Below are 23,393 nucleotides of genomic sequence, written 5' to 3' on the forward strand. Positions count from 1 at the left end.
CGCGGGCGCGGCCCGGACACCCGCCGCCCCCGGCCCCCCCGGCACGTGACCCGGGAGCCCAGCTCGTCACGTGACGCGGGGCCAGCTGCGCCCCGGGGGGTGGGTGGGGGTAGGGGGCAGCCCCGGGGGGCATCCCGCGCTGCACCCCGGCACGTGACGCGCGACCGTCGCGACTCCCAGTGGCCTCGTCGGTGTTTCCCGGCCAGTCGGCTTCCTCCGGGGAGGCCGCCTGGATTGAAGGAAAGCTTAACCACTCCAGAGGTGCGTCCGTCAGACGGCCTGGAAGACGTGAAAGGAGCGGAGAGCCGAATGATTTAGAAACAGCCCGAGGCAGTGCTGGCTGGTGAGACCTGGAGTTTCTGTCTGGCTCCGCCACTGACTGGCTCCTGGACCTCAGGGGCCAAAGGAGTTGACGCTTTCGGGCCTCAGTTTCTCTTTTCTAGTAAGGTGTGAATGCTGTTCTCCATCCCATCCCCGGCCCCCATCCCGCTCCCATCCCGGCGAGCTGGAAGAATTAGAATAGGTGAATGTGAAAGGCTTTGAAAAGAGGGAAACTGCTATGCAAATATGCAAGGTAGGTTGACACCTCCTTTGTTTAAAAAAGAGGTCTTCGAGAACGACTTTTCCGAATCCCTGAAGTTTTTAGGCTGAGAAAGCTTTGTGTGTGTTTTCATCACTCTCCTCCCAAGTCTTTCCAGAATGTATATTGTCCTTTCCAGCTTCCTAAAACAACCGTTACTAAGTACACAATAATCCTCCTCAAGACGGGGAAAGGTGAGTTCTGACTTGGAACTCGAGTGCCCACAGGGGACAGTTGTGCCATAATGGAGTGCGGACCTCGGGAGCTCCCACGAAGGCCCTTTGTTCCTGCGCCGAATACCCGCCCACCCCAGCCGCGCGGCTTCTGTGCACTTGGAGTTTTAGTGTCTCCTTTTTCAGTTCCCTCCACTTTCTTGCAGCCAGGATTCCCGCTCCAGTGTGTCAGTCAAGCTGCTTGCTCACAGGCTGGAAAAGGCAGTTGTTTAAAGGAAGGGCTCCTGTGCTGGTTCCATCCATTCCTGACTGTGGCCTTGGGCGGGTTAATTAATCTCTGGGGTCTCTGGATTGCGTGGTTAAGCATTTGGCACAGGGCAGGCGCTCCACAAAAGTTGGCTAAGAGGGGCTTCTGGTTCCACAGGGTCCACAACATTCAGACTGTTAGCACTGTGTGAAAATCTATCAACAGACTCCAACTTGGGTCAGAATTCTTCTAGACTAAAGTTCTTAACGTTATGATGGCTGTGTTTTCTTACTCAAAAGCTTTTGCTGTTGATGCGTTTTGTTTCTGAACTTTTCTACATCGTGTTCTAGGTGATTGAAGTTACTAGCAGCCTAACCTCTGAATAAATGAGGTCTTGGCATGTTTTAATTGTTAATTGGCAAATGTGAGATTGCAGATTATAGGAGAGAAACGGCTCAGAGGAAAAAGAGGGCGACCTCTGTGGAGTGGAAGCAGTCGGGGACAGGGGCAGCCTGTGCTGAGCTGGAAGGATTTGGGTAGATTTAGGAAAAGCGGGCATGAGCTGGAGAATAGCCACAATCCAGGCTGGAGGAGAAGAGGACCTGGATTGCTAGTTGGATGAGAGGTGAAGTGAACCTCGGTTGAGGGCCTCCATGAAAATGTTTTGGGTTTTTTTGGTAAGGAAGATTGGCCCTGAGCTAACATCTGTTGCCAATATTCCTCCTTTTGCTTGAGGGAGATTGTCCTTGAGCTAACATCTGTGCCAGTCTTCCTCTATTTTGTATGTGGGACGCCACCACAGCGTGGCTTGACAAGCAGCGTGTAAGTCCCTGCCCGGGATCCAAACCTGTGAACCCCAGGCCACTGAGGCAGAGTGTGTGAACTGAACCGCTGTGCTACCAGGTGGGCCCACAAAAATGTCTTTGATCTGAGAATAGCACCCACTAGATGCTGCCTGACAAGAAGAGCACATTCGGCTCCAGAGTGGGAGATCAGAGTGTTTGCCCAGGTTCCCTGGGGACCAGCGTGTGACCCTGGAGAGGTACTCTGCAGTGGGGGAGGGTACCTCTCATAGTTTGGGCCTCTGCTGCTGCAGAGAACACTGGAAATTGGATGATAGAAGCGCCCTCTTTGGGAAAGGCAACTAATGAAATCAGAACTGTGCATCTCCCATACAGTGCTTAAAAATTACAAAGAAATCACTTGGACCTAAAATATTTTTGTTTATTCAGGTGCTATGCTGTAAAATGTCTTGGTCTGTGTTGTTTTAGATTTGCAAGCTTTTGAACTAAACAAAGAGATTTGGTTAGATGATTAATGGAGATGAAAGGGAGGTCTCCAGGAAGACTAGACAGCCAAACTCTGCCTTTTTTCTTAACGGCAGATTCCTCTGCGGTGTTTGCCTTGAATGAAATGCAAAAAGATAAGGACCATCTAGTGTCAGATTGGTTTATTACAGAGCCCGGCTTCACCCACCTGAATTGTGAACCTTTGTATTTATCTGGATGTCAAAGTTTGGAAAATGTATTTTAAATATCACGAAAAGGCACAGTCTGAGTCGTGGAGTGATAATTCATAAACTGTGCTTACTGTTAATTATCAGACAAAATGGGCCCTGAAATTAATATATTGCATTCAGAATTACTTTCGGCCATGAGCTACATTCTTTGGTGGACCAAATGTAACTGCTTGTCTAGTCAGCAATGACCTCCACGTTGCTGAATCGACTGGTCCATTATCTTATGTGGCTTGTCAACAGCATATGACACAGCCAGTCCCTCCCTCCTCCAGGAAATGCTTTCTTCACCTGGCTTCCAGGACATCGTACTTCCTTGGGTTTCCTCCTACTTCACTAGCTGCTCCTGCTGAGTCCTTTGCTGGTTCCTCCTCTTTTCCCCTACCTCCGAGGGCTCAGTCCTTCCAGACCTCTCTGTTGTAACGGGAGGGACTGCACGGGACATGAGCCCCACTGCTAGACGTTCCTGCCTCAGCTTAGTTGTTGCCTCCTTTGGAAAACCTTGGATGCCCCAAGGTCATGTGGGCTGTTCCTCCTTGGGGGTCCACCAAATCCTGTACATGGTCCCACCTGAACGCTGGTCACACTCTTGCCCATCTTGTTTACCTTCCACGCTAAACTGGGAGCTGCTTAGCACAATATTCTATGATGTCACCAGTATTCCAACAGCCTAACAGTTCTCCTGATCGACCTTTTATTGCGAAGTGGTATCCCATGGCCGTAGCACGGTTTGTTGGACCAGTCAGCCATTGGAAGATAGCTGGGTTGTTTCCAATTTGGGGCTATTACATATAAAACTGCTGTGGACATTTGTGGATGAGCTTTTAAATGCCCAGGAGTGCTGTTGCTGGGTCGTATGGTAAGTGTATGTTTAGTTTTAGAAGAAACTGCCAAACTATTTCCTAGAGTGGCTGTCCCCTTGGACATTTCCAAGCAGTGTATGAGAAATCCAGTTTCTCCACATTCTCATCAATACTCGGTATCGTCAAGGCTATTTTAGACATTCTGATAGGCGTGTACTGGTATCTCATCATGGTTTTAATTGGCATTTCCTTAATGGCTAATGACGTTGAACATCTTATGTGTGTTTTTGCCATCCTAGGACCATCTTTGCTAAAGTGTCTGTTCCCGACTTTTCTCATTGGGTTGTTTGTTTTGTAACTCTTGAGTTTAGAGTTCTTTGAATACAGTCTTTTGTCAGATATGTGACTTGTGATTATTTTCTCCCAGTCTGTGGCTTCTCTTTTCATCCTATTAATGTGGTCTTTCACAGAGTAGAAGTTTTTCATTTTGATGAAGTACAGGTTATCACTTTTTTTCTTTAACAGACGGTACTTTTGGAGTTGTCTAAGAACTCTTCACCCGACCCCATGTCATGAAGATGTTTTCCTCTAAAAGTTTTCTCGTTTTACATTTTATATTTAAATCTACCATCCATTTTGTGTTCATTTTTTGCATAGGGCTGAGGTTCACTTCTCTGCCTATTTGCCCAATTATTGAAAAGACTATCCCTTCCCCATTGAACTGCTTTTGCACCTTCGTCAAAAATCAGCTGGCTGTACTTGTGTGAATCTATTTCTGGTTCTCTATTCCACTTAATTGAATAGAATTATTCCACAATTCTATCCTTTGGCAGATGCGACACCGTCTTGATCATCGTGTTTATGTAGTAAGTCTTAAAATCAGGTATTGTGATTCCAACTTTTTCTATTTCAAAATTGCTTTAACTATTTTATTTCCTTTGCCTTTCCATGCAGATTTTAGAATAAACTTGTCCATATCTACAAAAAGTCTTGCTGGGATTTTCATAGGAATCACATTAAATCTACAGATCCATTTGGAGAGAACTGATGTCTTTACTATGCTGAATCTTCTAGTACATGGACATGGTCTATCTCTCCGTTTACTTAAATCATCTTTGATTTCTTTCATCAGCATTTTGCAGTTTTCGGCATACATATTTTGTACATGTTTTGTTAGACTTATAACTAAATATTTCTCCCGCCTCCCCTGGAGTGATTGTAAATGGTATTGTGTTTTATTTTTATTATTTTATTTATTTATTTTTTTGGAGGAAGATTAGCCCAGAGCTAACATCTGCTGCCTATCCTCCTCTTTTTGCTGAGGAAGACTGGCCCTGAGCTAACATCTGTGCCCATCTTCCTTTACTTTATATGTGGGACGCCTGCCACAGCATGGCTTGCCAAGCGGTGCGTAGGTCCGTGCCTGGGATCCGAACTGGCGAACCCCAGGCCCCCAAAGCGGAATGTGTGAACTTAACCACTGCGTCACTAGGCCAGCCCCTGGTATTGTGTTTTAAATTTCGGTTTCCAATTGTTTATTGCCAGTGTATAGAAATATAATTGAGGGGGGCTGGCCCCGTGGCCAAGTGGTTAAGTTCACACACTCCACTTCTGAGGCCCAGGGTTTCGTCAGTTCTCATCCTGCGTGAGGACCTGGCACTGCTCGTCAGGCCATGCTGAGGCGGCATCCCACATGCCACAACTAGAAGGACCCACAACTAAAAATATACAACTCTGTACCAGGAGGCTTTGGGGAGAAAAAGAAAAAATAAAATCTTTAAAAATATATATATATAATTGATTTTGTATGTTGATCTTGTATCCTACAAACTTGCCAAACTCACTTATTACTTCTATGAGTTTTTTGCAGATTCCTTGGGATTTTTGCTGAGGAAGGCTGGCCCTGAGCTAACATCCGTGCCCATCTTCCTCTACATTATATGTGGGACGCCTGCCACAGCATGGCTTGCCAAGTGGTGCCATGTCCGCACCTGGGATCCAAACCAGCGAACCTGGGCCGCTGAAGCGAACGAACGTGTCAACTTAACCACTGGCCCCTGTAGATGTTTTGTAGATGCTCTTAATCAGGTTGAGGAAGTTCCTTCTATTCCTTGTTTGCTGGGAGTTTTTTATCATAAATGGGTGCTAAATTATGTTAAATGGTTTTTCTGCATCAATCAATAGCATCATGTGATTTTTCTTCTTTAGCTTGTTATTATGGTGGATAATATTGATTAGTTTTCTTTTTTTTTTAAGATTTTATTTTTCTTCTTTCTCCCCAAAGTCCCCCAGTACGTAGTTGCATATTTTTAGTTGTGAGTCCTTCTAGTTGTGGCATGTGGGATGCCACCTCAGCATGGCTTGATGAGCGGTGCCATGTGCGCACCCAGGATCTGAACCGGCGAAACCCGGGGCTGCTGAAGCAGAGTGCACAAATTTAACCACTCGGCCTTGGGGCCGGTCCGGATTGGTTTTCTTATACTGAACCAGTCCTGCATCTTCGGAATAAACTCTTCTTGGTCGTGGTGTGTAGTTCTTTTTATATACTGCTGGATTCAATTTGCTAACATTTTGCTGAGGATTTATGCGTCTTTGTTCATGAGAGATAGCAGTCTGTACTTTTCTTCTTCTGTATTGTCTTTTCTGGTTTTGGCCTCATAAAAGTAGTTGGGAAATGTTCCTTCCTCTTCTGTTTTCTGGAAGAGATTGTGTAGAATTTCTGTTATTTCTTTTTTTGGTAGAATTCACCAGTGAAACCATGTGGGCCTAGATATTTCTTTTTCTAAAGGTTTAACTATGAATTTAATTACTTTAATAGTTATAGGACTATTCAGATGATCTATTTCACCTTGGAAGAGTTTGGTAGTTTGTAGTTTTCTAGGAATTGGTCCATTTCATCTAAGTTGTGGAATTTATGGATGTAGAATTGTTTGTATTATTTTCTAACCATCTTTTAATGTATAAGGGATCTTTAGTGTTATCCCTTCTTTCATGTTTGATAATTTAACTTGTCTTCTTTCTCTTGTACTCTCTTGTCAGTCTTGCTAGACTAGAGGCTTATCAATTTTACAGATATTTTCCAAGAACCAGTTTTTACTTTGAGTTTCTTTATTGTTTTTCTGTGTTCAGTTTCGTTGTCTTTTGCTCTTTATTATTTCCTCCCATCTTCTTGCTTTGGCTTTATTTGGCTCTTCTTGTTCTAATTCCTTGCGGTGGAAGCTTAGATTATGCTTCCATTCTTTTGAAAATACTGTTCAGTGTTTCCAGAATACTTCTTGGTTCCCTGAAGAACTTCTGTTTATCCATCAAAGCTCAGCTCAGATGTCACTTCTGAGGCAGAATAGGGTTGTACCCAGCCTTTCCTCCTCACGCCCCCATAAACCCCCAAATTTGTGATTAAGGAAGGAATCTGACGCTAAAAGAACTATAGGATTTAAATGGTGCTGAGAGAGAAGTTCTCAGGGATCTGACCTCTTTCCAGCCCCCAGTCAAATGGGATCAGACTCCACCCTAGGCAACTAGACAGGGGTCTGGGGGTGGGCAGGGGGGCATAAAAATGCCAACGCACATGTGTAGGCTTATAGTTTACAAGGTCACATTGGGTTTCACGACCCAATGGCAAGACAGGAATTATCTCCATTTAAATGATGGGGAAACTCAAGAGGAGAGTAGTTCCAGGTCCCCAGTGCATGTCTAACTCATTTCCGAAAGGAACTCGCCAGAAGCTACACCAATCTCGGGGGAGAATCCCCTCCCCAGGCAGAGGAAACCCCTCCCTGCTGGCCTTGGGGAGCCACGACCCCCCGCGCGCCGCTCCACCCTGCCCGCCAGGGGGCGCACGTCCCCGCTCCCGGGTCGCGGGCAGCATTCGAGCTGGTGGGCCGTGGTTGAGGCGTGTGGGTGGGTCTGCGTGCCCCGGGGAAGCCGTGGGTCCCCAAGGGCTGGCCTGGGGTGGGGTCAGCCCGGCAAGAGATAAGGGAGAGGGGCGGGTCCCCAGGAACTGCAAGGGAGTCCCGAGGCGCCGTCCGCCGCCTCGTCACTCAACTCTCCCATCTGTGGGCAACAGGGCCCTCGGGCCGGAGGCCAGCGCTGCCAGCTCCGCCACGCCGCCTCTGACTGGAGGAGGGAAGTGATGGGCGCGGGAGTCCAGTTGTGCCTTCAGGCCCTTCGCGATCACGTTCTCCTGAACTCGCCGCCCTCTCTGCTCTCTTTGAAAGACCCTCCCTCAAGTCCTACACGCCGCTACAGTGGCTTCCTCCCCGCCTTTCTCTCCTCCAGGACCCCTTCGCGGGCCGGGGACTCGGCCTGGCCTGGGAAAGCGGACCCTCCCGGGCTAGTCCTCCCCGGCTTCGACTTGGGACACGCCCCCTGGCCCCGCGCCCCGCCTCCGAGGCGTACACGTGGTAGATCCCGTCAACTCCGGAAGCCTCGCGTTACTGAGACACACCGCGCGGTCGCGCGAGCGCTCAGGAAAGGGGCGGGGAGGACGGAAGCCGGGAAGGCCATTCGTGCGCCGCAGGGGTCTGGCTGGGGCGGGGGCCACGTGCACGCTCCGCAGCCCTTTCCAGAGCCGGGCGCCGACGGAGCGGTCGTGATCGGGCGTTCTGTAGCGCTGCTCTTTGCTTCTCTTCCGCTCCTGGGGCCTGGGGGTCGCGAGCAGCGCCCTCTGTTCGGGCCGGTCGGCGCAGCGCTTGAGTGGCCCGGCTGGGGAGCGGGCCCCGGGCGCGCAGAGGGTACTGTGGACTGGGGAGAGTAGGCGCGGGGAAGGGGCGGCGGAGGGCTTGAGGTTGGTGATGTCATGGATGAATAGGAACTGAGAACCGGGGGTGGGGGAGATACGGGGACTGGAGGGGAGTGGGAGGGGACTGAGAGGCTGGAACGGAAGAGGGGCGTCGACTGCGCCCCCTCCCGGCTGCACGCTTTGGGAAGGAAACTGGATGGGAAAGGAGGCGAAGTCACCCTCGTTGATCTTGTCCCTTTCCCGTGCCAGGGCACACAGCATGGCAGAAAACCGAGAACCCCGCGGGGCCGTCGAGGCTGAGTTGGACCCGGTGGAGTACACCCTTCGGAAGCGGCTGCCCCACCGCCTGCCCCGGAGACCCAATGACATTTATGTCAACATGAAGACTGACTTTAAGGCCCAGTTGGCCCGCTGCCAAAAGCTGCTGGATGGCGGGGCGCGCGGTCAGAACTCATGCACTGAGATCTACATTCACGGCTTGGGCCTGGCCATCAACCGTGCCATCAACATTGCCCTACAGCTGCAGGCAGGCAGCTTCGGGTCCTTGCAGGTGGCTGCCAATACCTCCACGGTAGAGCTTGTCGATGAGCTGGAACCAGAGACTGATACGCGAGAGCCGCTCACCCGCATCCGCAACAACTCGGCCATCCACATCCGAGTCTTCAGGGTCACACCCAAGTAACTGAAGTGAGGCTGGCTTGCATTTTCTGTGCCCCTTCACGCAGCTGGGCTCAGCTGAGGCTCTCGTTGTACTGAGTACTGTCGTGGATTTCCTACCAGACCCATGTAAGAAAAAGCCTGTCCCCTCACAGCCCAGAGGACTGAACTGACACGGGGAGTCTTGTCTCTTTTTGGGCCCAAGCAGTGGGTCTTCCTGAATCTTTGTGGTCTGTAACCATTGTCCTATACAATAAAAAGTGTCAAGTTGTGCTAGTGTCAGGCCACCCCACTGCCACTGCCTCTCGCCTGTGTAAATTCTGTGTGTATCTGGAAAGGAGAGCCGGAAACTTTAAGTATTTGGGTACGGGAGGGGAACTCAAGTGTTTCTTGCCTTCACAGAGAGCATAGGTTTACTACGGACGGTGTAACATAAAACAAACTTTACAGTGTAGAAGCTGGACGATCCCAGTGTTTGCTTTAAAATGTCCTCTCAGAGGAAGGCCGGCTGAAGTCCAGCTGGGATAGATGTAGGCTCGAGAAGCATCAGGCTCTCTAGTGGCGGTTTCCAGGCACGGGAATGGTGAGGGTTTAAGGAGGAAGGAAGCAAAGACCGGGGCCTCTTGTGTCGGTCTCTGATGTCAGGACCGACACAAGTTTCACTTGATTCCTGGTCCTGCGGGGCCCAGATTCATCCAAGCAGCTGTGGTCCAGAGCCCATCAGACCCTTCTGGCTGGGCTGTTCTAGTGGGAAAGGAGAGCTTGCCCCCTGAATGACTGGGCACACAGGTAATAGATACTTTTTTGTTTGCGTGTTTGGAGGAGGATCTGATTTCTCATGTTTATCCAACCAGAGTCACCTAAAGCAATGTTTATCAAAGCGGGTGATGACCCGTTTGTGGGTCTTGAAATCAATTTACTGGGTCATAGACTTAAAAGCAAGTGCAGAACAAAAAATGCAACTGAAATGGCACTGTTTTGTTGACACTCAGTTATAGATGTGGATATATACATGCGTACTAGTGATGTAAATTGTGTTTTTTTACTGTCGGTCGAGTCACAAGAGTTTAAAAGCCTCAGATCAAAAGGTTAGTAACAGAATTTTACTCTAGTTTGCTTGAAGGCAGTTTGGTTTGGGGTTCTGAAAATCGGGCTTCTCATTTATCAAAATCCCTTCCTCCGGCTTGAGTGTTCGTGTTGGTGAGGGACTCTGATGCTGGATGACTGACTGCCAGCAACTCAGGAAAGCAGACTCTTACAGGAAGGACTGTCGCTTCATTCACATGACACATGCTGAGTGCCTCCTGGAAGCCAAGGCCTGGGTTGGGCCCTGGGGAGGGATACAAAGATGAGTATAAAATAGCCCCTAGCTTCAAGGAGCTCACCATTTCATTGGGAAGGTGGATACACAAATTTTTGTGTATGAGTAAGGTGTGTTACATAAGAAGTAAGAGTAGCCACAATAGGGAAAGGTGAAGGCAACAGCAAACTTCCTGGTGGGGTCTAAAATGGTTTCACCTTTGGCCTGGGTATTGAAGGAAGAATAGGAGTTTGCCAGGCAAAAAAGAAAGGACATATCTAGCAGAGGGGTCAGCATGCACAAAGGGGATTCGTGGATAGGTGGGGCATGTTCTGGGACTAGAGGGTCACTCAGGGTGCTAGAAAGCAGGAGGCACTGGGGAGACTTGAGGCAGACAAGACCAGAGACATTTCTATCACACCCCAGTAGACTCCCCACCTCATTCCCTTGTCAGCCTTGACTACAAGGCTCCCCTGCCCTGGGGCTCTGCAGTAGCAGAGTGGGGAGCCAGCAGGGAACTGCAGTGAGCTCTGTGTCTCCCTGCACGTATGTATTCTTGTGTCTCTGTGCTCCTGGCCTAGGCCCAGCCGAGGTGGCGGCAGGCAGCCCTTCTGCGTTTGGTTTATTTTGGCAGCTCCCTCTTTCAGCCTATTTGTTTGTTGTTTCTACTCCATGTTCTCTCACTGCTTGCCAATGGGGCTTCCCTCAGTGGCAGGTCTGCAGAAACAGCCCCTAGACGTTGCCCCTGAAGGAAGAGAGGGTCTGGGGCTCACCCTGTAGTGTGTGTGGGCAGGTAGGGGGTGTGGGGAAGGCTCCTGCATCTGTCTGAGTGCATGCACGGTGGGCGGGCCAGGAACTCAGTTTTCCTCCCATAGGGACGCCAACCCTGGGCTCTGTTCCTCTCCCTTCTCCTGGCTCCCTGAAGCGTCTTCCGTGGAAGCTTGGGAAGCAGAAGAGGATGGGGCAGAAGGTACGTCCAAATGCAATTCTACCTTGTTTTTACTTGACAACTGCAGAGCCCACAATAAGTGCCAAATGACCTCCTGCTTCAAAAACAGATCCCCAGAGGCCAGGACCGAAAGGCTTGTCTTGGAGGAGGCTGTAGACGTTGGCTCATCACCCATAGCATCTTGAGCATCCACTAGCTGTAGGGATCTGTTAGGCGCCAGGCCTGCCCGGGGAGGTGCCAGCCAGTGGTCCTGCAAAGTCTAATAGGAAGCAGATAGATTTAAAAAGACAAATAATTTGCCTAGTGCTCAGAACTGTGCTGGCGTTAGTAAGGGCTCAATAAATAGTAACGGCTGCTATTGTTAGTATGAGACATTTTGCTGGAAAATGGTTTAGGGCCTCTTAATGGGGATGGGGGAGGGGCAGGAAGGTCATTCGTGTGTGTGTGTGTGTGTGTGTGTGTGTGTGTGTGTGTGTGTGTGTGTGTGTTTGACTTACGAGGCCGGGTTATTAGTTCTGTGAGCTTTTCTATTTGTGGCTCACCTGCGGGAGCAGAAGACAGGCCCTCAGGACATAGGAACTGGTTTGGATGTGCTGATGATCCTCCTGGGAAGGTCCCCACACTCTGTCCCTGTGAGTTCCTGGTGCTTGGTCAGGAGCCGGGGAAGAATGGCATGTTCCACAAACCCTCCAACCTCTGGAGAAGTTGGACTGGAGTATGTGTCAAATCTAACTCCTAGGGGCCGGCCTAGTGGGGCAGCAGTTAAGTGCGCACGTTCCGCTTCTCGGCGGCCTGGGGTTCGCTGGTTTGGATCCCGGGTGTGGTCATGGCACCGCTTGTCAAGCCATGCTCTGGTAGGTGTCCCACATATAAAGTAGAGGAAGATGGGCACGATGTTAGCTCAGGGCCAGTCTTCCTCAGCGAAAAGAGGAGGATTGGCAGCAGTTAGCTCAGGGCTAATCTTCCTCACACACACACACACACACAAAAGTAACTCCTTAGGGAACAGATGTCCACCTGCACAGAGATGTGGGGGGAGGCAAAGGTTATCCCACCAAGGAAAAAGTCGGTGAAAATGGCCACTGAAGATGATCTTCCTAATGGGGTTATGGGTCCTTTTTAATTTGTTTTGGGTTAGTCACATTTTCTAGTTTTTCAGTGATCACATATTGTGGGGTTTTTTTTGTTTTGTTTTTTCTGAGGAAGATCAGCCCTGAGCTAACATCTGCTGCCAATCCTCCTCTTTTCGCTGAGGAAGCCTGGCCCTGAGCTAACATCCGTGCCCATCTTCCTCTACTTTATATGTGGGACACCTACCACAGCATGGCTTGCCAAGCGGTGCCATGTCTGCACCCGGGATCCAAACCGGTGAACCCCGGGCCGATGAAGCGGAACGTGCGCACTTAACTGCTGCACCACCGGGCCAGCCCCACATATTGTTTTTGTAATAAGAAAAAGTTAATTTTTTACAAAGCCTGTTCCTTTGTTCTGTTCTCTAGGGGGGGTGATCAGGGGGTTTAGTTATCAAACGGATGAGATAAAAGTCGAAGTGACTCCATTGCCAAATCCAGTAACTAATAAATAGCTGATGAATAGATGGATGCATGCATTTGTTGACGGATGTCCAGGATGGCTTGCTTTTGACTCTATAACAAGTCTCTGTCCCCTTGAGAAACGCCACCTGTCTTGTCACTGGAACTATGCGAGCAGAGACTGGACCTTCATCTTTAGGGGACCTTCTAGGTCCCTTTCAGCTCAGCGTCTATGAATCTTGTTTGATGCAAGAAAAACATACTTTTGCAAAAGTACTAAAATTATTTGCTGATCCATGAAATAAAACGTGAGCAGAAAGGCTCACTTACATTCAGGTCGGGGGATGCCTATGGGGTCAAGCAATAGGTTCTTGTAATTTGTTGGTTCTCAGTGAGCCATGAACAATTTGGGAAAACATTTGCTAAATTTGGATATTTAAGAGTATGTCTGAGGCTTCTATAAACTTGCCTTGAGTAGATTGTGGCCTTTATTCCTCCAAGTAGGAAGAGCCTATAGGACCACCCAGTAGAGTGCGTGCAGAATCCTTAGAAAGTCCCCAAGGCCAGGTTAACAAAAGGAAACTTTTGTATTCACAACTACACACCTGCAGAGGTCTTTCGTGGGAGAAAAACATCACTCCCACTGGTGTTGCCAGGAGTGTTTTAATTTAGTTAGGATCCTCTTGTTTTATTTTTGGACAGGAAAGCTACTCAGGCCAATTTAGCAGCTCCATCTTCTGATATAGGGTGGGTGATACAGGAAGAGGCTTAGGAACATTCAGCAATCCTTGTAAGTTAGAGATCCTAGGATGTAGGCCGACATGTTTCACAGAAACCTAACCAGGGGAAGAAGTTCTGGAGCTGGAGGTGGAGGTATTGGTGCTCCAGGAGCCATCCTTCAAGGACTGTGGCATTGGAGGGATTCAAGAGACAAGCGACCGAGGAAGATGACCCTGTAATGCTCCAAGGTTTGTCTGGGGTGGGCCCAAAGGCCTCATTCAGTCCCAGGTCTCTGGGGCTTCTCTGGGCCTCCCGAGGAGGAGACCCACATTGATAGGGCAAGAAATCCCTGTTGGCCCCAGGCTTTGCGTAAACTAAGTTGAAGACTTGTCTTGATATCTGCATCTTAACCCACCTCCAACTCCCGCAGTGACGCCATTTCACTCAGTGGTGTTCAGGGGCAAGTTTCTCTAAAGTATAGTCACTGTACACACCCAGGGATGCCTCTGTCCACACTGCACTGTTCTCACAATTCTAATGAGTTGCTTGGGGTTGGGGGAGGGGGTGGACAGCGACAATACCAGAGATATGGTGCCATGAACCTGTGCCCAGCTCCCCAGAGAGAACAGCGGAAGACGATGGAGGAAGGTTGAAGAATATGCTGGAGATTTGATCTCCAGGCCTCCAAAGTGGAGACAAATAGGAAGGATACTAAAGCAGAGCGTGCAGGAGTAACAGCAGCGTTTATCGATTACCCTATGCCAGGCGTTACGTAATCCCATGACAGCTTGGGAAGTGATTACTATCATTTTCACCATCCTCAGGCTCGGGGATAAAGTCACTTGTCCAAGTCGGGTGCTAGCAAGTGGCAGAGCTCAGGCCACCAATCGCTGCTGGGCCACAGAGCTGCTGGCTGAGAACAGAAACCCGGATGTCTGGTGATACTGGCTACTTTATAGCCAAGAAAGTAGCCCTTGCCTCATTTTCTCCAAGTTGACCTTCGCACAGGACTTTCTTTGATTCTCCGCCAGGAATCTCTTCTAAAGCGTTCTTGCTCCCTTCCCAGTTTCCCAGGGTCCGGCAGCCCTCCACCACCGTACCCTCCAGGGTCCGGGCCACCTCACTTCCCAGCACAGAAGGGCTTCTGGGCTGCCGGCTGAACTCCCCAGCCAAACCAAGAAACCACTGCTTGGAAAGGAGGAAGGAGGAGAGGCCCGGAGGCCCCCCTTGTCCCCAACACGACTCCAGGCAGCTGGGGCTTCGTGCTGCCTGGGGCTCTGGGACAGCTCAGGGGGGCTGTAAATTTGCTTCTCCTTGGATTTTTCAGTCTGAATTGGCTGCCAGGAAGACTTCATGGAACAGAGCCTGCCTCCACCCCCGCCATCCTCTGTCACAACCGTCCCTTTTCAGACCTTGCCTCTGTGACTGCCTGCTCAGGAAGTGGATGGCCGCCTCGCAAGCCCCCGAGATCCCAGAGCTAGGTTGTCCAGGCATGGCTCCAGCAAGCACTCACAGGATGAGCAGCTCACTTCCCCCTGGGAGGCCCATTCTCTGGCTGAGGTGTCTGGAGTGGAGGGACCACACAACGCAAGCCACGTAGGAGTGATGACCGTAAACAGGCAACATGCTGGGTGCCTGGTGGGTACGAAGGTGAACGAGACCTGCCATAGACTGTCCTTTGCTCCCTTCTCTGATTAACAGGACACCTGTGCTGCCTGACTCCAGAGAGTACCATTCTCATCAGAGTCTATGTGAATGGCACTCCCTGGAGTTGTGCAGTGCTCAACCCTGACAGTTGGACATGGTGGCCCAGCCAGGCGAGGCCTAAGACATGTACATAAAGGATGGCAGCACGGAGGAAGGGGACAACTTCCTGCGGGGGGATCAGGGAAGGCTTCATAGAGGAGGTAATGCTTGGATTTGGCCTTTGAAGAACACGGGGAGATGGTGTGGAGGGTGATCCAGGTGGAAGGCACAGCATGAGCAAAGGACAGGAAGCAGCAAACCATCTAACTGAGCTCCCGTGATGGAGGGAGTGGGAATGAGCAAAGTGGGAGAAGAGGCTGGAAAGGTAGGTGGATGGCAGAACACGGGGTTTTAGTTCTGAGGCAACCGGGAGCCATTGCTGGCTTCTGCTCCAGAGTGACAGGAAGACAGCTATTCAATGGGAAAGTTAATCCAGCAGCAGGGTTGGGGGTCAACGGGAGAGGTCAGCGAGGAGACCCTCTGTGGTGGCCCTGGGACTGGGTCAGCCCCATGCCAGAGGAATATAAGCAGGCAGATGGAGGGGGCACTGGTAGGGGGGTGGTAGGCCTTGGCCGGGGAGCCTCAGGTGGCTTCCCGATTTCTTGCTGCTCCTCAGGGTCTCCCGCCATCAAGAACGGGTAGATGGACCCTGCTGGGCAGTACCCAAGAGCACCTGGGTTGAAGTTGGCCCCCAAACGAGCCTCTGTCCTCTTGGTAGGATTACTCTTGGGTGCGGGGGAACCGAGATCCTCTCCTCTACCTTGTCTCCCAAGCTGCGATTGATCGTAGCTCTCTCTCCAAAAGCCCCAGGGGATGAGCCCGCACCACCCCTGTCCAGCAGGCCCCAGCACCGAGGGACGGGTGCTCAGGGCCCACGTCCTCTCCTTTCGTGAAGGCAGGCGCCTCTGACAAGTTGCCATGAGGGGAGGAGCAGGTCGCACAGCCTGAAAGCCTCCTCCTCTCCTGAGGCCGTGTCTAGCCCCCATCCGTCGCTGGCCCCCTCTCCATGGTCAGGTCAGGGCAGTGACGCAGGAGTCAGGGGATCGGGAACGCAGAGCCTGGGAAGTGGGGGGTCGGGGCAGAACACATGTGCGGACGTGTGTGGACGTGAGTGTGCGTGTGCTCGTCCCACAGCTGGGATCTGCGAAGGGAGCAGAATGGGCTCTGAGGGCTAAGTGGGGCTGGGAGGCTGCCTGGGTGTGGAGAGGAAAGCTGGGACCAGAGGGCATAGCGGGGCGTGCAGACGCCAGATTCAGGGAGGACCCCAAGAGGAGGCTCGAGGTGAGCAGAGGGTCCAGGGCCCCCATTAATTCCCGCCAGACGCACACCAGCCTCTGTCCCCCAGCCCTCCCGTTCACCTCTCTGAACCCCTCTTTGAACATGCTCTCCCCACACCTTATGGCTCCCTCCCTCCCCTCCATCAGGTCTTTATTCCGGTCACCTTCTCATTGGCACCCCTGCCTGCCTGCCTCATCTAAAACGGCAACCTCATCCAGAACCCGGCCCACCCCACCCCACCCCACCCCTGCCCCATGCCTTCTCTCCTTAGTCCTCATTGCCCTTGGAGAGCCTCTATCTTTTATTCATTTTTGTGTTTTCCATCTACCTCTCCACTAGAATGTCAGCTCCTCCAGGACAGGCATTGTCTGTCTCATCCCCAGGTCCCTGGCCAAGAGGAGGTACTCCATAAATATTTCTTGAATGAATGAATGAATGGTTCCCACTCTTTTGGAACAAAATCCATATTCCTCAGAGTGGCATTCAAGGCCCTTCACAACCTGACCCCTCCCTAGCCAGCATTCTGGCCTAAATCTCCGCCTCTCCCTTCCACACCCTCCACCCCGACACACCTGACCCACCACTCACTTAGCTGGATCCGCCTCCCCCCCCACCTCACATCTCTTCCCATTGAAATCCTAGCCGCCCTACAAGGCTAAGCTCATTGTCACCTCCTGTATCAAATCTTTCTTGATTTCCCCAGCTCAAGGTGAGCTCTTCCTCTTCCAAACTCTTACAGCTTGGCGCTGCAGTCAGTCCTCACACACGGCCCTGTCTACTCATCTCTGTCCTAAGCTACACACTCCAGGAGGCAGGAGTTAGGTCTCAACACACCTTTTTGTCCTGCAAAGTGTGTGATCAAGTATCTTGCACAAAAAAAGACACTGAATGCATGAATGAAATACCTCTAAGGTCATGGGACTGGGTAGGGAGTGAAAGCACATATATATATGTAACCACCTGTATTTGTGGGACTTTCCTGTCCTTTGTGAGCCCTGCACAGGATCTGACTGGTACTTGCAGCACGCCCATTTGACAGGTGAGGGCCCTCTGGCTCAGGGACTGAGGCCACTTTCCAAGGTTTGAGAGGCCGGTCAGCCTTGGACTCCTGCTCGGGGGAGCTTGCCCCCTGCCACAGGGCTTCCTAGGAGCCACAGCGGCTTAACTGCAAATCCGAGCTGCCACCACTCTGGGGGTTAGTGCTATTTCAGGGTTCTGAAGAATTTGCCACACAGGTGTTTAACCTATATCACAGGTCAGAAAAATGGACGGCAAAGTGCATGTGTGTCCTGCACAGCATGCCATGTGCTCTGTGCCCTAAAAGTTCAGTGTCTGGGACTTCAGGGTCCTAGAAATGAGAAGTCCTGGGAGAAGACCCCCAGATTTCTTGCGCCAGGCACCCCCATCAAATCCCTCAACAGGAACAACACTGGTTTCTAGAACAACTACTGGGATGGAGAAGGAGGGCAACCTGACTTGCCCCTGCCAGCACCTTCCCGGCGGCCTCGCAGGAACCCAGGCACTCCCAGCTCTGAGCCCCCGCCCAAGACTGGGACGCCCCCCAGGGAGGCGTGGGGGTCCCCAGCCTTTCGCAGAATGGCGCTCCTGTCCCAGGCGCAGGCATTCTGCCCGTCTTGCTGGTGCGCACCCGGCTGCTCCTCCCGGCATCCGGGGTCCGACGGGAGCCGGGGGCCCCGCGCCCGCGGCAGCTCTGCTCCCGCCCCGCGAGCCCCCGACCCAGGCGTCCTGCCCCCTGCTCTGACCCCTCTGGCCCCCACCTCCCGCGACCCCTCACGCGCGCAGCCTCCCCCCCACACGCACGCACACAGCCTGATAACAGCCCGACCCCCGGCCGCAGCCGCAGTCCCCGGGCCAACCCCGGCCGGTCGCCTCGCCTGGCCGCGCCGTCCTCCGGACCCTGGCCAGGGGCCCTGCGCTCGCTCTGCCCCGACCCCGGCTCGGCGTCCCCTGGACCGCGGCCCCCTCCTTCGACTCGCGGGGCTGGCTCTGCCCCGCCGAGCTTCCCGGGATGAGGGCTCCCGGCGCGGGCGCCGGCCGAGCCCCTGGCGTCTGACCGGCGGGCGAGGCGTGGAGATGGGGGTGCGCGGTGAGTGCTCGCGGGCTGGGGCGCTCCCGCCCGTCCTGGGCCCCTGTTTGAAGAGGGATTTACCGCCGGGGCTATTGGCCCCGAGGTGACTGGGTTCAAGGACTCAGCCACTTGCCAAGGACCCTGGAAGGGCAAGGGGGGTGGGGCAGCCTCCACGTGCCGGGGAGTCCCTGGAGAGGTGAAAATCTGACCTGGAGATGGGGACGAGGTTTGGGGGTTCAGGGAGAAGAGGGGCTGCCAGGTGGGTGGGGAGGAAGCTGATACCTGGGTCTCGGAGCAACAACCCGGATCTGCGAGAGGGGCAGCCTCTGTCACACCGGGATTGAAGTTTGGCCGGGAGAGGTGGATGCCGGTAGCTGGGGGGTGGGGTGTGCAGGCGGCAGCAGGATTGAATGAAGGCAGAGGAGACAGACCCTGAGCGCTGGGAAGGTTGGGGGCAGGAGCCACTAGCTGGGGGCAGAGGAGGGGGATGCGTGAACCTGCCCCTCCAAACCAACCCTCCCCTTCCCCTCCCTGCCTCACACTCAGCCCGGATCTCCTTTCCAGAATGTCCTGCCCTGCTGCTTCTGCTGTCCCTGCTACTGCCTCCTCTGGGCCTCCCAGCCCTGGGCGCCCCTCCACGCCTCATCTGTGACAGCCGAGTCCTGGAGAGGTACATCCTGGAGGCCAGGGAGGCCGAAAATGTCACGGTGAGGTCCCCTCCCCAGGACATTCCACAGGACTCACTCTCAGGGGCCCAGGGGTCTCCTCCAAGATCTGGGAGCCCCGACTCCTTCCTGGCACTTGGTTCAGGGGTGGAGGTTGGAAGCCAGAGCTCTCAGTAAAACTGATAAAACTGGTAGCCCCCGACGCATACCTGGAAGCAGGTGAGGGGCAGAGGCGGAGGGTCCTATGGCCTGGGACCGGGGCCGGGGCTGGGGCCCCTGGAGGTTCTGACTCCCCAGTTGTGCATTTCAGATGGGCTGTGCCGAAGGCTGCAGCTTTGGTGAGAATGTCACCGTTCCAGACACCAAGGTTAACTTCTACTCCTGGAAGAGGATGGAGGTGAGTTCATTTTCTCCTTCCTCTTGGAGAGTCTCATTTTGGGAGCCTGACAGGGTGGGAGGGAGAATGATGACGACAGAAAAGAAATTAAGCAGCAAAGATAAGGGCTGAATGAAAAGTGTTCGTTCATTCATTCATTCATTCATTCATTCAACAAGCCTTATTGCATGCCTTCTGTTTGCTCAGCTTGGTGCTTGGGGCTGCTGAGAGGGAGGAGGGAAAGGGCGGCTTGGGCCAGCTGACTCGAGACTCTGCTCCCTTTAGGTGGAGCAGCAGGCTGTGGAAGTCTGGCAGGGCTTGGCCCTGCTCTCAGAAGCCATTCTGCAGGGCCAGGCCCTGTTGGCCAACTCCTCCCAGCCATCTGAGACCCTGCGGCTGCATGTGGACAAAGCCGTCAGCAGCCTGCGCAGCCTCACCTCCCTGCTTCGGGCGCTGGGAGCCCAGGTGTGTAGGACCCTCCCACACTCTTCCGTCTGCCCTTTCTGTAATGTGGGAGAAGGGCTCTGCCCAGGAACACTGAGACGCTCCTCATCCCCCGCTCCAGTTCTACCCCGAATCCCATCTCACTCTGGGGTCCCGGACTGCAGTAACCTTCTGTTCTCTCCCTGGTAGAAGGAAGCCATCTCCCCTCCAGATGCAGCCTCTGCTGCTCCACTCCGAACATTCGCTGTTGATACTTTGTGCAAACTCTTCCGAATCTACTCCAATTTCCTGCGGGGAAAGCTGAAGCTGTACACAGGGGAGGCCTGCAGGAGAGGGGACAGGTGACCAGGTGCTTGCACCCTGGGCACGTCCACCACCTCGCTCACCACCACTGCCTGTGCCACGCCTTCCACGCCACCACTCCTGACCCCTGTTGAGGGGCTATCAGCTCAGCGCCAGCCTATCCCTTGGACACTCCAGGGCCAGCGGTGACATCGCAGGGGCCAGAGGAACTGTCCAGAGCTCAACCCAGATCCAAGGATGTCACAGGGCCAGCCTGAGGCCCCGAAGCAGGAGGAATTCAGAGTTGATCAGCTTAAACACGGGGATAGGCGCCGTGCTGGGGAGACCCCTAACTCATCTCGGTGCCCTGCGGAACTGTGATGCCAGGACAAGCTGGAGGGCAAATATCTCTTTCTGCCCCTACCAAGGAGGGGCAGGATGGACTGGAGAATTTGGGCGGCAAGCCATGAATTCTCCAGGTCTCATGGGGACTCCCATGACAGCAAGAGCCCACTGGACAATGAGGGTGGTGGGAGCCGTGAAGGTGGGATGGGGGCTGGCCCTTGGCTCTCACGGGGTCCTAGTTTTTGTATTTTTCAATCTCATTGGCAAGAACTGAAACCACAACATGGCTGTTGGCGGTTCTGTTTTCCTGAGAGCACCCTACTTGCCTGGCTCTGCCCCATCCTGGCAGCAGGCAGCAGGCCTGGGAACCCAGAGGGGGAGGGGAGGGCCCTACGTGCTGCCTCGCATGGCCTGTCTGACCTCTTGACCCCACCGGGCCTGAGGCCACAAGCTCTGCCCACACTGGTCAATAAGGTGGCTCCATTCAAGGCTGTCCCTCAGTAGGCAGCTGCCCACTGGCCCAGGACAAGTGTTTAGTGAGCCACGGCTGCCACTGAGGAAGTAGGAACCAGGAAGAAGGGCCCCTTTGGGGGCCGCTGGACCCTTATTATTTCCAGCCTCTTCTCTGTGGTCCCTTTGGCTAAAGCACATTCCCGGCATCAGCCTTTGCCACTGCAGTGCGCAGACTCCCTCTAAATCCAGCTGACTCTTTCCTTGCCTGGGGACGGTCACCATTAATGCGCTATGCTGAATCCTGCAGAAGAGGCAGTAGACAGTGGGGCCGCAGGAGCCACCTTCCCAGACAGCTGATTCATTGCCCACTCGCTCTGGGCCCGATGCTACTCTGGGTGGTTCACTTCTGTGACCTCATTTTGTTCCTTACACAACCCTAGGAGAAAGTTACTGCTGTTACTCCCATTGCACAGATGAGGAAGTAAAGTAACTTGCCCAAGACCAAGATGACAGGAATCCCCATTCCCCCAGCACTCACCCCCTCCCTCTTCCACACAGTCCCCACCTGCTTCTGACCCGGGGGAAGGGGGACCCACAGCAAGCTAACTCGACCTTCACTCCTGATCCCCACTTCTAATTTTACCCTTTACTCAGGCAACCGACTTCAAATTCCTTGCCAGAAATAACGCTGCAAAGTATTGCCCAAGAGAGACCTGTGCAGACAGCAAAAGGTGTCGCAAAACTGTATCGGGACCCCAATCCTGGCCATTATCCTCTTTGTGGGAATCAGTCTTTATGCTTCTATCACAAAACTCAGAGACGTCAGCCTGCGACCCTGCACGTATGCAAAAGAGGGAGAACGGTTTGCAATCTGGCGCAGGAAAAATCACGGGCAGGTTGAGGGGTTGGAGGGTATTTGCCAATTCTGTGTGTCTGCGGGTGGGCGGGTAGGAGGGTCGGCCAAACCGGCTCCTGCGCTACACTGCCCTCTTCAGGCTGTATTGGGAAATGTTAGCGAAGTCTACAAGTAATGGACTCCTTAGGGATTGCCTACATTTCAATAAAAATTTGTATTGTGGTTTCCACACATGGCATCTAGTTCTTGCCCCACCGCTGTGAATCAGTAAGGGAAGAATTACTCTTCCTTGCTGGTGAAATTCAAGCTAAGAGACGTGTCCTGAAGCCCAAGGAATCCAGCTAATAAATGACAACTAGGACCTGAATTTAAGATTTAGGACTCAGAACCCCCAAAACTTGTCCACCTCTTTTTCAGCCTGATTGGCTGTCTAGCCAGTTCCTGGCTCTTTTTTACCCCAGAATTTAGGGCCACTGATCTCATTCCTTGACTTCTCTTCAAACCGCTTACTGCTTTCAGTTAAAAAAAAATAGTGGAAACTGAACTACATATCGGACCTAGGCCAGGTGTGACGGGCGAGTATGTTAAGAACATTTAAAACATGATTCATTTATTCCAGATTTATGGGATGACTGCTGTGTGCCAGCCTTTGCATTAAGAGCTACAAAACACGAAATCGTCTGCGCCACTGTGCCACTCACCGCCCAGTGTCCACTGAGCTCATTAATTTAGACATAGTCAGCTTGGTATGCGACTGAGTGCAGAGAGGCCCGCGATGGGAAGAACCTGGTGAGGATCAGAGTCCCTGGGAAGAGACACAGATATGCAGGGAGGGCGTTCCCAGAGTTCAGGGGTTTTTAAGTGCAGGCCGGGAGGGGGAAGTTTCTTCTGTACCATTATTATTATCACTAACAACACATTAAATCTCTGGCACCTACATGATCTTCTGTGATTCTTGCCACAAATCCGCAAAGCAGGACAATGAGTGTCTTCTCCATTCGTCAGATGGGAAACTATAACTGAGTTGTGCCAGGTGAGGGACCGAGCCAGCTCTTCTGACGTCCTGGCGGGAGAGGAGCCAGCGCAGCCCAGTTCTGAGTCAGCGGGTTACATAATTGTTCAATGGAGATGCCTTCTGTTTGTAGAGTGCTTTGCAATTTACAAGGTGCTTTCCAGAGCATTCTCTCATTGGCTCTCCTAACCTCATGAGGAAGGCAAAGACGGTAGAGGATCCCCATTTTGGCAGAGGAGGAAACCGAGGTCCAGAGAGTCCATGGGGCTTGCCCAGGTCACAAGCCACTGAGAGGAAGCATCAGGACCAGGAGCCAGGCGCTCTGACTCCCAGTCCCTCTTCCACCTGAATCACGGATCATTAGGGAGAGGAGAGAGTAGAGGGAGGAGACAGAGGGGAGGAAATGAGGCATTATGCTCATCCATCTCTCGCTACCAACTCCTTCCCATTCTGTCTCCTGTCGTGGGCTCCCACTTGCTCCCTAGATAGGCAGAAGGTGCCTACTGCCCGAGTCTCCCACCACTAGGGGCCAACTCAGCCACCTCCTGCAGCCGCAGCTCCCACCTCACCTTCAGTCTCTCGACTTTGGGTACTACTGGCCCGAATCCTCTCCCTAGGCTTGCGCAGCG

General features: G+C 52.6%; 2 protein-coding genes and 1 long non-coding RNA gene across 8 annotated transcripts; 2 read left to right on the forward strand and 1 right to left on the reverse strand.

Annotated features, from left to right (window-relative positions):
- The first annotated feature begins 83 nt into the window (after window positions 1-83).
- On the forward strand, window positions 84-9,015 carry POP7 (POP7 homolog, ribonuclease P/MRP subunit). Of its 5 annotated transcripts, none has more exons than XM_005598636.4 (2): window positions 84-574; window positions 8,310-9,015. In XM_005598636.4, the coding sequence occupies exon 2, from the start codon at window positions 8,320-8,322 to the stop codon at window positions 8,740-8,742; it is 423 nt and encodes a 140-aa protein (XP_005598693.1). In that variant the 5' UTR covers window positions 84-574; window positions 8,310-8,319; the 3' UTR covers window positions 8,743-9,015. The 5 variants fall into 5 exon arrangements, with proteins under 5 accessions (XP_005598693.1, XP_005598696.1, XP_005598694.1 ...); XM_005598639.4 differs by having other exon boundaries at window positions 102-261; XM_005598637.4 differs by having other exon boundaries at window positions 157-343.
- Window positions 9,016-9,801: 786 nt separating this feature from the next.
- Window positions 9,802-11,882, reverse strand: LOC111776196 (uncharacterized). Its single transcript, XR_002812166.2, has 3 exons — window positions 11,509-11,882; window positions 11,010-11,225; window positions 9,802-10,047 (listed from the first exon to the last, which is right to left on the reverse strand). It is a non-coding gene; the product is annotated as an uncharacterized lncRNA (long non-coding RNA).
- Window positions 11,883-18,324: 6,442 nt separating this feature from the next.
- On the forward strand, window positions 18,325-21,983 carry EPO (erythropoietin). 2 transcript variants are annotated; one of them, NM_001081825.2, is given in 5 exon segments: window positions 18,325-18,349; window positions 18,896-19,038; window positions 19,307-19,393; window positions 19,658-19,837; window positions 20,006-20,747. In NM_001081825.2, coding segments are annotated over 5 exon segments (579 nt in total). In that variant the 5' UTR covers window positions 18,325-18,336; the 3' UTR covers window positions 20,162-20,747.
- Window positions 21,984-23,393: the final 1,410 nt, after the last annotated feature.

Source organism: Equus caballus, chromosome 13 (assembly GCF_041296265.1).
Source record: "Equus caballus isolate H_3958 breed thoroughbred chromosome 13, TB-T2T, whole genome shotgun sequence".
Lineage (NCBI taxonomy): Eukaryota > Metazoa > Chordata > Mammalia > Perissodactyla > Equidae > Equus > Equus caballus.

What these genes read in the sequence shown, in the direction of transcription:
- POP7 (XM_005598636.4), top strand. Translation starts at nt 8,320, where the DNA reads ATGGCAGAAAACCGAGAACCCCGCGGGGCCGTCGAGGCTGAGTTGGAC.
- EPO (XM_070230547.1), top strand. Translation starts at nt 18,742, where the DNA reads ATGAAGGCAGAGGAGACAGACCCTGAGCGCTGGGAAGGTTGGGGGCAG. An exon ending in GGGAGGCCGAAAATGTCACG is followed by an intron (nt 19,039 to 19,306) that starts GTGAGGTCCCCT and finishes TGTGCATTTCAG; the next exon opens with ATGGGCTGTGCCGAAGGCTG. An exon ending in ACTCCTGGAAGAGGATGGAG is followed by an intron (nt 19,394 to 19,657) that starts GTGAGTTCATTT and finishes TGCTCCCTTTAG; the next exon opens with GTGGAGCAGCAGGCTGTGGA.